The 14275-nt window shown below is 44.7% G+C and overlaps 1 protein-coding gene across 2 annotated transcripts in view; it reads right to left on the reverse strand.

The window, feature by feature from the left end:
* LOC115127454 (phospholipid-transporting ATPase ID-like) overlaps positions 1-14275 on the reverse strand; it is a 233356-nt gene that overhangs the window by 15215 nt on the left and 203866 nt on the right. For both annotated transcript variants that reach the window (XM_065006880.1, XM_065006872.1), the window contains 8 exons: positions 11377-11411; positions 10999-11158; positions 8052-8240; positions 6997-7112; positions 6665-6829; positions 4469-4580; positions 1708-1813; positions 1-218 (listed from right to left, as the gene is read on the reverse strand). The exon at positions 1-218 is cut by the window's left edge and continues 47 nt beyond it. In XM_065006880.1, the coding sequence (XP_064862952.1) occupies positions 1-218; positions 1708-1813; positions 4469-4580; positions 6665-6829; positions 6997-7112; positions 8052-8240; positions 10999-11158; positions 11377-11411 (1101 nt within the window). The remainder of the gene's footprint in view (positions 219-1707; positions 1814-4468; positions 4581-6664; positions 6830-6996; positions 7113-8051; positions 8241-10998; positions 11159-11376; positions 11412-14275) is intronic.

Raw genomic sequence — 14275 nt, forward strand, 5'->3', positions numbered from 1 at the left:
CTAGCGTGGTTGAGGAGGGGGGTCGAGGGGCGGGAGGGCCAGGGGGAGGGGGACACTGCTGCTGTTTGTCCCCCACGGAGGGCCACTCTCTCCCATCTCCTCCCCCGTCTCCCCCAAACCCATTCCCCAGAGAACAGGCCTCGCCCCATCCTTCCATCCCCTCCTCCTTTTCTCCCTCTCTCGTACGGGCAAACTCTATCATCCTCTCCCTCGCTCTCCTGAAGAGAAAGAGAATGAGGGAGGAGAAATGACAGGACAGGACAAAGAGATGAGGGTGAATAGTTGATTAATACACTGAACAGAAAGAGACAGAGAGAGAGACAGAAAGAGAGACAGAGAGAGAGACAGAAAGAGAGACAGAGAGACACGGAGAGAGAGACAGAGAGACACGGAGAGAGACAGAAAGAGAGCGACAGAAAGAGAGAGAGAGAAAGAGAGACAGAAAGAGAGAGACAGAAAGAGAGACAAAGAGTGAGACAGAAAGAGAGAGACAGAAAGAGAGAGAGAAAGAGACAGTGAGAGAGACAGAGAGAGAGACAGAAAGAGACAGTGAGAGAGACAGAGAGAGAGACAGAAAGAGAGAGACAGAAAGAAACAGCGAGAGAGACAGAAAGAGAGACAGAAAGAGAGAGACAGAAAGAGACAGAAAGAGAGAGACAGAACGAGAGACAGAGAGAGAGACAGAAAGAGAGAGACAGAAAGAGAGACAAAAAGAGAGAGACAGAAAGAGAGACAGAGAGAGAGACAGAAAGAGAGCGACAGAAAGAGACAGAGAGAGACAGAGAGAGAGAGAGAAAGAGAGCGACAGAAAGAGACAGAGAGAGACAGAGAGAGAGAGAGACAGAAAGAGAGAGACAGAAAGAGACAGAGAGAGAGAGAGAGAGAGAGAGAGAGAGACAGAAAGAGAGAGACAGAAAGAGAGAGACAGAAAGAGAGACAGAAAGAGAGACAGAAAGAGAGACAGAAAGAAAGAGACAGAAAGAGAGAAACAGAAAGAGAGAGAGAGAGAAAGAGACAGTGAGAGAGACAGAGAGAGAGACAGAAAGAGAGAGAGAGAGAAAGAGACAGTGAGAGAGACAGAGAGAGAGACAGAAAGAGAGAGACAGAAAGAGACAGAAAGAGAGAGACAGAACGAGAGACAGACAGAGAGACAGAAAGAGAGAGAGAAAGAGAGACAGAAAGAGAGAGACAGAAAGAGAGACAGAGAGAGAGACAGAGAGAGACAGAAAGAGAGACAAAGAGAGAGACAAAGCGAGAGACAGAAAGAGACAGAGAGAGAGAGAGACAGAAAGAGAGACAGAAAGAGAGAGAGACAGAAAGAGAGAGACAGAAAGAGAGACAGAAAGAGAGACAGAGAGATTGACGGAAAGAGAGAGACAGAAAGAGAAAGACAGAAAGAGAGATAGACAGAAAGAGAGAGACGGAAAGAGAGAGAGAGACAGAAAGAGAGAGACAAAAAAGTGAGGGAAAGGAAAGGTTTAGTTTATCCTAGTTTTAAATAGCCAGCTCTAGTTTGTGTGTGTGTTTGTGTGTGTGTGTGTGTGTGTCTCACCCTGATAGATGATAGAGGGAGGAATAGAGAGATAGATGGATAGAGGGAGAAATAGAAAGATAGATGGATAGAGGGAGGAATAGAGAGATAGATGGATAGAGGGAGGAATAGAGAGATAGATGGATAGAGGGAGGAATAGAGGATAGTTAGAGTACCTGAGTTCCTCTCTAACACTCAGCACTGTGTTTCCACTGATGATGAACACCTCAGTCATATCACCAGTCAGCATCTTACAGGAGTAACCTATATTAACTGCTGTCTCTGAGAGACAGAGAGAGAGAGAGAGAGAGAGAGACAGAAAGAGAGAGACAGAGAGAGAGAGACATAAATAGAGAGGCAGAGAGAGAGAGACAGACAGAGAGAGAGACAGATTCTATAACCACCTAAAAGGAAGCGATTCCCAAACCTTCCACAACAAAGCCATCACCTACAGAGAGATGAACCTGGAGAAGAGTCCCCTAAGCAAGCTGGTCCTGGGGCTCTGTTCACAAACACACCCTACAGAGTCCCAGGACAGCAGCACAATTAGACCCAACCAAATCATGAGAAAACAAAAAGATAATTACTTGACACATTGGAAAGAATTAACAAAAAAACAGAGCAAACTAGAATGCTATTTGGCCCTACACAGAGAGTACACAGCGGCAGAATACCTGACCACTGTGACTGACCCAAAATTAAGGAAAGCTTTGACTATGTACAGACTCAGCGAGCATAGCCTTGCTATTGAGAAAGGCCGCCGTAGGCAGACATGGCTCTCAAGAGAAGACAGGCTATGTGCTCACTGCCCACAAAATTCCACAGTGTGCCATCAAAGCAGCAAGATTTGTGACCTGTTGCCACGAGAAAAGGGCAACCAGTGAAGAACACGCACCATTGTAAATACAACCCATATCTATGCTTATTTATTTTGTGTCCTTTACCATTTGTACATTGTTAAAACACTGTATATATATATATAATATGACATTTGTAATGTCTTTATTGTTTTGAAACTTCTGTATGTGTAATTTTTATTGTTTATTTCACTTTATATATTATCTACCTCACTTGCTTTGGCAATGTTAACACATGTTTCCCATGCCAATAAAGCCCTTGAATTGAATTGAATTGACAGAAAGAGAGAGACAGAGAGAGAGAGAGAGACATGAATAGAGAGGCAGAGAGAGAGACAGACAGAGAGAGAGACAGAAAGAGAGACAGAAAGAAAGACAGAAAGAGACAGAAAGAGAGCGAGAGAGACAGAGAGAGAGGTAAAGAGAGACAGAGAGAGACAGAAAGAGAGAGACAGAGAGAGACAGAAAGCGAGACAGAAAGAGAGAGAGACAGAGAGAGACAGAAAGAGAGACAGAAAGAGAGACAGAAAGAGAGACAGAAAGAGAGAGACAGAAAGAGAGACAAAGAGTCAGAAACAGAGACAAAGAGAGAGACATAAAGAGAGACAGAAAGAGAGACAAAAAGAGAGAGAGACAGAAAGAGACAGAGACAGAAAGAGAGACAGAATGAGAGAGAGACAGAAAGAGAGACAGAAAGAGAGAGAGACAGAAAGAGAGACAGAGACAAAGAGTCAGAAAGAGAGACAGAAAGAGAGAAAGAAAGAGAGAGAGACAGAAAGAGACAGAAAGAGAGAGAGACAAAAAGAGACAGAAGGAGATAGAGACAGAAAGAGAGACAGAAAGAGAGACAGAGACAAAGAGTCAGAAAGAGAGACAGAGACAAAGAGTCAGAAAGAGAGTCAGAAAGAGAGACAGAAAGAGAGAGAGACAGAAAGAGAGACAGAAAGAGAGAGACAGAAAGAGAGACAGAAAGAGAGAGAAACATAAAGAGAGACAGAAATAGAGAGACAGAAAGAGAGACATAAAGAGAGAGACAGAAAGAGAGACAGGCAGAGAGAGAGACAAAGAGAGACAGAAAGAGAGACAAAGAGACAGAAAGAGAGACAAAGAGAGACAAAGAGACAGAAAGAGAGACAAAGAGAGAGACATAAAGAGAGACAGAGAGAGCGAGAGACAAAAAGAGAGAAAGAGAGAGAGGCAGAGAGAGAAACAGAAAGAGAGAGAGGCAGAGAGAGACAGAAAGAGAGAGGCAGAAAGAGAGAGACAGAGAGAGACAGACAGAAAGAGAGACAGAAAGAGAGAGAGGCATAGAGAGAGGCAGAAAGAGAGAGGCAGAAAGAGAGACAGAAAGAGAGAGAAAGAGAGAGACAGAGACAGAAAGAGAGACAGAAAGAGAGAGAGGCAAAGAGAGAGACAGAGACAGAACGAGAAAGACAGAAAGAGAGACAGGCAGAGAGAGAGACATAAAGAGAGACAGAAAGAGAGACAGAAAGAGAGACAAAGAGACAGAAAGAGAGACAAAGAGAGAGAGACAGAAAGAGAGACAAAGAAAGCGAGAGACAGAAAGAGAGACAGAAAGAGAGAGACAGAAAGACAGACAGAAAGAGAGAGACAGAAAGAGAGACAGAAAGAGAGAGGCAGAGAGAGAGACAGAGACAGAAAGAGAAAGACAGAAAGAGAGACAGAAAGAAAGAGACAGAAAGAGAGAGACAGAAAGAGAGAGACAGAAAGAGAGAGAGAAAGAGAGAGACAGAGACAGAAAGACAGAGACAGAAAGAGAGACAGAAAGAGAGAGGCAGAGAGAGAGACAGAGACAGAAAGACAGAAAGAGAGACAGAAAGAAAGAGACAGAAAGAGAGACAGAAAGAGAGAGAGAAAGAGAGAGACAGAGAGAGAGACAGAGACAGAAAGAGAGACAGAAAGAAAGAGACAGAAAGAGAGAGATAAAAAAAGTGAGGGAAAGGAAAGGTTTAGTTTATCCTTGTAATAAATAGCCAGCTCTAGTTTGTGTGTGTGTGTGTGTGTGTGTGTTTGAGTGTGTCTGTGTGTGTCTGTCTGTGTGTGTTTGTGTGTGTCTCACCCTGTTTGTCTCCCGTGAGGACCCAGATCTTGATGTTAGCAAGAGAGAGAATAGCGATGGTCTCAGGAACTCCCTCCTGTAGCTTATCCTCTATGGCTGTGGCTCCCAGGAGCTAGAGTAGAATAGAGCATAGAGCAAAGTAGAATAGAGCAGAGTAGAATAGAGCATAGGGCAGAGTAGAATAGAGCAGAGTAGAATAGAGCAGAGTAGAATAGAGCATAGAGCAGAGTAGAATAGAGCAGAGTAGAACAGAGCATAGAGCACAGTAGAGTAGAATAGAGCATAGATCAGAGTAAAATAGAGCAGAGTAGAATAGAGAAGAATAGAATAGAGAAGGGTAGAATAAAGCAGAGTAGAATAGAGCAGAGTAGAAAAGAGCATAGAGCAGAGTAGAATAGAGAAGAGTAGATTAGAGCATAGAGCACAGTATAGCAGAGTAGAATAGAGCATAGAGCAGAGTAGAATAGAGAAGAGTAGAATAAAGCAGAGTAGAATAGAGCAGAGCATAGAGCAGAGCAGAGTAGAGCATAGAGCAGAGTATAATAGAGAACAGTAGAATAGAGCAGAATAGAGAAGAGTAGAATAGAGCATAGAGCAGAGTAGAGCACAGAGCAGAGTAGAATAGAGCATAATAGAATCGAGCATAGAGCAGAGTAGAGCAGAACATAGAAGAATAGAGCAGAGTAGAATAGATCAGAATAGAATAGAGCAGAGTAGAATAGAGCAGAGTAGAATAGAGAAGAGTAGAGCAGAGTAGAATAGAGCAGAGGAGAATAGAGTAGAATAGAGCAGAGTAGAATGGATCAGAATAGAGCAGAGTAGAATAGAGCAGAGTAGAGTAGATCAGAATAGAATAGATCAGAGTAGAATAGAGCAGAATAGAGAAAAGTAGAATAGAGAAGAGTAGAGCAGAGTAGAATAGAGCATAGAGCAGAGTAGAGCATATAGCACAGTAGATCAGAGTAGAATAGAGCATAGATCACAGTAAAATAGAGCAGAGTAGAATAGAGAAGAATAGAATAGAGCAGAGGAATAAAGCAGAGTAGAATAGAGCAGAGTAGAAAAGAGCATCGAGCAGAGTAGAATAGAGAAGAGTAGAATAGAGCAGAGTAGAGCATAGAGCACAGTATAGCAGAGTAGAGCATAGAGCAGAGTAAAATAGAGAAGAGTAGAATAAAGCAGAGTAGAATAGAGCAGAGTAGAATAGAGCAGAGTAGAGCAGAGCATAGAGCAGAGTAGAATAGAGAACAGTAGAATAGAGCAGAATAGAATAGAGAAGAGTAGAATAGAGCATAGAGCAGAGTAGAATAGAGCATAGAGCAGAGTAGAATAGAGCATAGTAGAATAGAGCAGAGCATAGGAGAATAGAGCAGAGTAGAATAGAGCAGAGTAGAATAGATCAGAATAGAATAGAGCAGAGTAGAATAGAGCAGAATAGATCAGAATAGAGCAGAGTAGAATAGAGAAGAGTAGAGCAGAGTAGAATAGAGCAGAGGAGAATAGAGCAGAATAGAATAGAGCAGAATAGAATAGAGCAGAGTAGAATAGATCAGAATAGAATAGAGAAGAGTAGAATAGAGCAGAGTAGAGTAGATCAGAATAGATCAGAGTAGAATAGAGCAGAGTAGAATAGATCAGAATAGAATAGAGAAGAGTAGAATATAGCAGAGTAGAGTAGATCAGAATAGATCAGAGTAGAATAGAGCAGAGTAGAATAGAGCAGAATAGAGAAGAGTAGAATAGAGCAGAGTAGAGTAGATCAGAATAGATCAGAGTAGAATAGAGCAGAGTAGAATAGAGCAGAATAGAGAAGAGTAGAATAGAGAAGAGTAGAGCAGAGTAGAATAGAGCAGAGTAGAATAGAGCAGAGTAGAGCAGAGTAGAATAGAGCAGAGTAGAATAGAGCAGAGCAGAGGAGAATAGAGCAGAGTAGAATAGAGCAGAGTAGAAAATAATAGAGAGGAGTAGAATACAGAAGAGTAGAATAGAGCAGAGTAGAATAGAGCAGAGTAGAATAGAGAAGAGTAGAATAGAGCAGAGTAGAATAGAGAAGAGTAGAATTTAACTTTATTGCAAGTTACACAAGTTGATTGAACTTTATTTTGGTGCCAATGATGTTACAGAGAGGACACATGTGCTCACACACACACACGCACACACACACACACAGAAACAAACACACACACAGCGTGATACCATCATGTCCTGTTCTATGTGTTCATATATGTCAGCCAGTCTGTCCTCTCTACAGTCTGTAGCTCTGTCTGCTTGGCGGTGTCTCTCTGACCACTCCTCCCACTGCTCCTCTGACAGGTCTCTGTAGGCCAGGGCCAGGGTCCGCAGACCGTCCCCAGCATACTCCTAGACACACAAGTGAATTGAAGAATTGATAAACAATCAATCATCTCCTGATGGCTATAGTAGTGTGCAGGAAAACATTTAACCACCAGAGGGCAGTGCTGTAACTTGTATAAAAGAGAGCTGTGATAGGATGAATAGGAACTCTGATTATTTTGTTTGTAACTCACATTAAGGTGATCTGTTGTGATGTTCACCAGGTGATTGTTGGAGGAGTGGAGCCTCTCAAACAACAGAGTATCAGCTCCTTTACAGTACAGACGGATCCTCCCCTCAGGGTTACGCACTGCAGACAGAGACATATGTTAATATGATCTGGGTTATGCACTGCAGACAGAGACATATGTTAATATGATCTGGGTTACGCACTGCAGACAGAGACATATGTTAATATGATCTGGGCTAAGCACTGCAGATAGATACATACTTTAATATGATCGGGGTTACGCACTGCAGACAGAGTATTACTTTAATATGATCTGGGTTACGCACTGCAGACAGAGACATACTTTAATATGATCTGGGTTACGCACTGCAGACAGAGACATACGTTAATATGATCTGGGTTATGCACTGCAGACGGAAACATACGTTAATATGATCTGGGTTACGCACTGCAGACGGAGACATACGTTAATATGATCTGGGTTACGCACTGCAGACAGAGACATACTTTAATATGATCTGGGTTACGCACTGCAGACAGAGACATACGTTAATATGATCTGGGTTATGCACTGCAGACGGAAACATACGTTAATATGATCTGGGTTACGCACTGCAGACAGAGACATACGTTAATATGATCTGGGTTACGCACTGCAGACAGAGACATACTTTAATATGATCTGGGTTATGCACTGCAGACAGAGACATACGTTAATATGATCTGGGTTACACACTGCAGACACACTAACTAAATGTTAGTCTAAATGAAATGTGAGATAATGTCTAGATGCTTTTATAAATTGCCTGGCTGGGCTGATGAGACAGTGGATTGCACAGTCAGATGAAACAGAGTAAATAGGCATTTTAATGTCATATATTTATATTGTTATACAGTATGTTTTAAACAAAGATATTTTCCCCTGTTTATTTTTTTTTATTTTGCTCTTGCGTAAGTTGCTGAAGTGCACTATGTCAAGGTGTGTTTGGTGAGCGTGTGTGTGTCGACTGTATGTCAAGTTGTGTGCGTACTTTTGTGAGTGCGTATGCATGCGTATACCTATAACGGACATCCTCTTGCGGATGTTGTTGAAGTCGAGGATGGCCAGCAGTGTGTATGTGACGGGTCGGCCCAGCTCTGTCACAGTGACAGTACCAGGGGTTCTAGACCGGAACACAAAACCAAAGTTCCTGGCTGCTGTCACCAACGCACCCTCATCTGGAGACTGGGCCTTATACATCAACTCTCCTAGAGGGGGTAGAGTGGGGGAGTCAGAGAGAGAGCAATGGGGGAGACAGAGCAATGGCGGAGGGAGAGAGAGAGCGATGGGGGGGAGAGAGAGAGAGAGAGAGAGAGAGAGAGAGAGAGAGAGAAAGAGAGAGAGTGATGGGGGAGAGAGAGCAATGGGGGAGGGAGAGAGAGAGCGATGGGGGAGAGAGAGAGAGAGAGAGAGAGAGAGAGAGAGAGAGAAAGAGAGAGAGAGTGATGGGGGAAAGAGAGAGAGAGCAATGGGGAAGGGAGAGAGAGAGCAATGGGGAAGGGAGAGAGAGAGCAATGGGGAAGAGAGAGAGAGTGATGGGGAAAGAGAGAGAGCAATGGGGAAGGGAGAGAGAGCGCGATGGGGGAGAGAGAGAGAGAGAAAGAGAGAGAGAGCAATGGGGAAGGGAGAGAGAGAGCAATGGGGGAGAGAGAGAGAGAGAGTGATGGGGGAAGAGAGAGAGCAATGGGGAAGGGAGAGAGAGCGCGATGGGGAGAGAGAGAGAGCAATGGGGGGGAGGGAGAGAGAGAGAGTGATGGGGGAAAGAGAGAGAGAGAGTGATGGGGAAAGAGAGAGAGAGAGCAAGCGAGAGCGATGGGGGAGTGAGAGGGAGAGCGATGGGGCGAGAGAGAGAGGTGAGAGAGAGAGAGAGGGAGAGAGAGAGAGAGAAAGAAAAGAGAAGAGAGAGAGAGAGAAAGAGGTGTGAGAGAGAGAGAGAGAGAGAGAGAGAGAGAAAGAGGTGAGAGAGTGAAAGAAAAAGAGGAGAGAGAGAGTGTGAGAGAGAGAGGTGAGAGAGAGAGAGAGAGAGTGATGGGGAGGGAGAGAGAGAGCGATGGGGGGAGAGAGAGAGAGAGAGAGAGAGAGAGAGAAAGAGAGAGAGTGATGGGGGAAAGAGAGAGAGAGAGAGCAATGGGGGAGGAGAGAGAGCGCAATGGGGGGAGAGAGAGAGAGAGCGCAATGGGGGGAAAGAGAGAGAGAGAGTGATGGGGGAAAGAGAGAGAGAGAGAGCAATGGGGAAAGAGAGAGAGAGTGATGGGGAAAAAGAGAGAGAGCAATGGGGAAGGGAGAGAGAGCGCGATGGGGGAGAGAGAGAGCAATGGGGAGGGAGAGAGAGAGAGTGATGGGGGAAAGAGAGAGAGAGCGATGGGGCGAGAGAGAGAGGTGAGAGAGAGAGAGAGGAGAGAGAGAGAGAGAGAAAGAGGTGAGAGAGTGAAAGAAAAAGAGGAGAGAGTGTGTGAGAGAGAGAGAGAGAGAGAGAGAGAGAGAGAGAGAAAGAAAGAAAGAAGAGAGAGAAAGAAAAAGAGGAGAGAGAGAGAGAGAGAGAGAGAGAGAGAGAGAATACAGTATCTATTAAACACCTTCTATACATGTAGGTGAACACAAAATACAACATGCTTTTAAGATGCACTATGCAAAACCACTCCGCCATTTCATGGTTCGCCGAATTTCAGTTTATGTGACAAAACAAGCAATGCATAGTGTAGAGAATCATTGTACCATCTAAACCACTATGAAATATATTTTAAACAACCAAAAATATACACTGAACAAAAATATAAACACAACATGTCAAGTGTTGGTCCCATGTTTGATGAGCTGAAATAAAATATTCCATAAATGTTCCATACTCATAAAGAGCTTATTTCTCTCAAATGTTGTGCATCAATTTGTTTACATCCCTGTTAGTGAGAATTTGTCCTTTACCAAGATAATCCATCCACCTGTCACATATCAAGAAGCTGAATAAACAGGGTGATCATTAGACAGGTGCACCTTGTGCTGGGGACAATAAAAGGCCACTCTAAAATGTGCAGTTTTGTCACACAACACGTCTCAGGTTTTGAGGGAGCGTGCAATTGGCATGCTGACTGCAGGAATGTCACCAGAGCTGTTGCCAGATAATTGTATGTTCATTTCTCTACCATAAGCAGCATCCAACATCGTTTCATAATTTGGAAGTACGTCCAACCAGCCACACAACTGCAGACCATGTATAACCACGCCAGTCCAGGACCTCCACATCTGGCTTCTTCACCTGCGAGATCGTCTGAGACCAGATACCCGGACAGCTGATTTTCTGTCTGTAATAAAGCCTTTTTTGTGGGGGAAAACTAATTCTAATTGGCTGGGCCCTGCACCCCTGTGGGTGGGCCAGTCTCCCAAGTGGGTGGGCCTATGTCCTGTCAGGCCCACACAAGGCTGCACCCCTGCCCAGTCATGTGAAATCCATAAATTAGGGCTTAATTTATTTATTTCAATTGACTGATTTTCTTATATGAACTGTAACTCAGTAAAATAGTTTAAATTGTTGCATTTATATTTTTGTTCAGTATATAGTATTTTCAGCTGTTTGAAGCTGGTGTACAAAACCGAAAGTAAAAGATGCCAAAACAAAACTTAAGAACGGGAAGCATAAATATAGCACACATAGACTTTCTCCTTTCAATGAGCAGATTCATAACTCACATTTCTACTTATTTCTCCTCATCTCCCATCTCTCCCTCCCTCTCTTTCCCTCTCACCCTCCTTCTCCTACCATCCTTCCCTCTACCCCTCTCTCACCCTCCTTCTCCTTCCCTCTACCCCTCCCTCTCTTTCCCTCTACCCCTCTCTCTCCCTCCCTCTCTTTCCCTCTACCCCTCTCTCTCCATCCCTCTCTTTCCCTTTACCTCTCTCGCACCCTCCTTCCATTCCTCCCTCCCGCTATCTCTCACCCTCCTTCCATCCCTCCCTCCCGCTATCTCTCACCCTCATTCTTCTCCTCACTCATGACGGTGTGACAGAGGGAAAGCAGCCGGAAGAACTCGTGGCTGTGAAGGTCTCCCAGCTTCACCGACTTCAGCAGACCGTTGTCATAGTAACAGAAGTCAGGGTCCGCCAGGGGGTTGAAGGAGGAGAAGTCTAGCCTCTGGAAAGGGAGAAGAGGAGCGAGAGAAGGGGAGACAGAGAAGCGGGGAAGAGAGGAAGGAGGACAGTTGTAGTATTCACTGTTAGAACTATGCTTTGTATTCACATATGGTAAAATAGCAAAGTGCACAGTGCCAGAGTGATGTCATTGCCACAGAGCAAGCTGAACAGTATGCTGTGTTGTTAGTCATACTGTTAGTCTTACGTTAGCCTGCTCACCTTTGGCTGTGCTCCCAACGGGTCGATCACCTCACCTGACAATAGAACACACTCACACTTAGACTCAGAGTTACCCAGCACCACAAGGACGTCTGCAACATTAATGGGGGAACAGGAGAGTGCTGATTTGATCTGATTTGTGTGTGTATTGTTCTATTTGTATTTATTAAGAATCCCCATTAGTTCCTGTCAAGGCAGCAGCTACTCTTCCTGGGGTTTATTATGGATCCCCATTAGTTCCTGCCAAGGCAGCAGCTACTCTTCCTGGGGTTTATTAAGAATCCCCATTAGTTCCTGTCAAGGCAGCAACTACTCTTCCTGGGGTTTATTATGGATCCCCATTCATTCCTGCCAGGGCAGCAACTACTCTTCCTGGGGTTTACTATGGATCCCCATTAGTTCCTGCCAAGGCAGCAACTTCTCTTCCTGGGGTTTATTATGGATCCCCATTAGTTCCTGCCAAGACAGCAACTACTCTTCCTGGGGTTTATTATGGATCCCCATTAGTTCCTGCCAGGGCAGCAACTACTCTTCCTGGGGTTTACTATGGATCCACATTAGTTCCTGCCAAGGCAGCAACTACTCTTCCTGGGGTTTATTATGGATCCCCATTAGTTCCTGCCAAGACAGCAGCTACTCTTCCTGGGGTTTATTATGGATCCTCATTAGTGCCTGCTAAAGGCAGCAGCTACTCTTCCTGGGGTTCATTATGGAACCCCATTAGTGCCTGCTAAAGGCAGCAGCTACACTTCCTGGGGTTTATTTTGGATCCCCATTAGTGCCTGCCAAGACAGCAGCTACTCTTCCTGGGGTTTATTATGGATCCACATTAGTTCCTGCCAAGACAGCAGCTACTCTTCCTGGGGTTTATTATGGATCCCCATTAGTTCCTGCCAAGACAGCAGCTACTCTTCCTGGGGTTTATTATGGATCCCCATTAGTTCCTGCCAAGACAGCAGCTACTCTTCCTGGGGTTTATTATGGATCCTCATTAGTGCCTGCTAAAGGCAGCAGCTACTCTTCCTGGGGTTTATTATGGAACCCCATTAGTGCCTGCTAAAGGCAGCAGCTACACTTCCTGGGGTTTATTTTGGATCCCCATTAGTGCCTGCCAAGACAGCAGCTACTCTTCCTGGGGTTTATTATGGATCCACATTAGTTCCTACCAAGACAGCAGCTACTCTTCCTGGGGTTTATTAAGAATCCCCATTAGTTCCTGTCAAGGTAGCAGCTACTCTTCCTGGGGTTTATTAAGAATCCCCATTAGTTCATGTCAAGACAGCAGCTACTCTTCCTGGGGTTTATTAAGAATCCCCATTAATTCCTGTCAAGGCAGCAGCTACTCTTCCTGGGGTTTATTAATAATCCCCATTAGTTCCTGTCAAGGCAGCAGCTACTCTTCCTGGCAATTATTAAGAATCCCCATTAGTTCCTGTCAAGACAGCAGCTACTCTTCCTGGGGTTTATAAAGAATCCCCATTAGTTCCTGTCAAGGCAGCAACTACTCTTCCTGGGGTTTATTAAGAATCCCCATTAGTTCCTGTCAAGACAGCAACTACTCTTCCTGGGGTTTATTATGGATCCCCATTAGTTGCTGCCAAGACAGCAGCTACTCTTCCTGGGGTTTATTATGGATCTCCATTAGTTCCTGCCAAGACAGCAGCTACTCTTTCTGGGGTTTATTATAGATCCCCATTAGTTCCTGCCAGGGCAGCAACTATTCTTCCTGGGGTTTACTATGGATCCCCATTAGTTCCTGCCAAGGCAGCAACTACTCTTCCTGGGGTTTATTATGGATCCCCATTAGTTCCTGCCAAGACAGCAACTACTCTTCCTGGGGTTTATTATGGATCCCCATTAGGCAGCAACTACTCTTCCTGGGGTTTATTATGGATCCTCATTAGGCAGCAACTACTCTTCCTGGGGTTTATTATGGATCCCCATTAGTTCCTGCCAATACAGCAGCTACTCTTCCTGGGGTTTATTATGGATCCCCGTTAGTTCCTGCCAAGACAGCAGCTACTCTTCCTGGGGTTTATTATGGATCCCCATTAGTTACTGCCAAGGCAGCAGCTACTCTTCCTGGGGTTTATTATGGATCCCCATTAGTTCCTGCCAAGGCAGCAGCTACTCTTCCTGGGGTTTATTATGGATCCCCATTAGGCAGCAACTACTCTTCCTGGGGTTTATTATGGATCCCCATTAGTTCCTGCCAAGACAGAAGCTACTCTTCCTGGGGTTTATTATGGATCCCCATTAGTTCCTGCCAAGACAGCAGCTACTCTTCCTGGGGTTTATTATGGATCCTCATTAGTGCCTGCTAAAGGCAGCAGCTACTCTTCCTGGGGTTTATTATGGAACCCCATTAGTGCCTGCTAAAGGCAGCAGCTACACTTCCTGGGGTTTATTATGGATCCACATTAGTTCCTGCCAAGACAGCAGCTACTCTTCCTGGGGTTTATTATGGATCCATAGTAGTGCCTGCTAAAGGCAGCAGCTACTCTTCCTGTGGTTTATTATGGAACCCCATTAGTGCCTGCTAAAGGCAGCAGCTACACTTCCTGGGGTTTATTTTGGATCCCCATTAGTTCCTGTCAAGACAGCAGCTACTCTTCCTGGGGTTTATTAAGAATCCCCATTAATTCCTGTCAAGGCAGCAGCTACTCTTCCTGGGTTTTATTAAGAATCCCCATTAGTTCCTGTCAAGGCAGCAGCTACTCTTCCTGGCAATTATTAAGAATCCCCATTAGTTCCTGTCAAGACAGCAACTACTCTTCCTGGGGTTTATTATGGATCTCCATTAGTTCCTGCCAAGACAGCAGCTACTCTTTTTGGGGTTTATTATAGATCCCCATTAGTTCCTGCCAGGGCAGCAACTATTCTTCCTGGGGTTTACTAT

Source organism: Oncorhynchus nerka, linkage group LG3 (assembly GCF_034236695.1).
Source record: "Oncorhynchus nerka isolate Pitt River linkage group LG3, Oner_Uvic_2.0, whole genome shotgun sequence".
Taxonomy (NCBI): Eukaryota; Metazoa; Chordata; class Actinopteri; order Salmoniformes; family Salmonidae; genus Oncorhynchus; species Oncorhynchus nerka.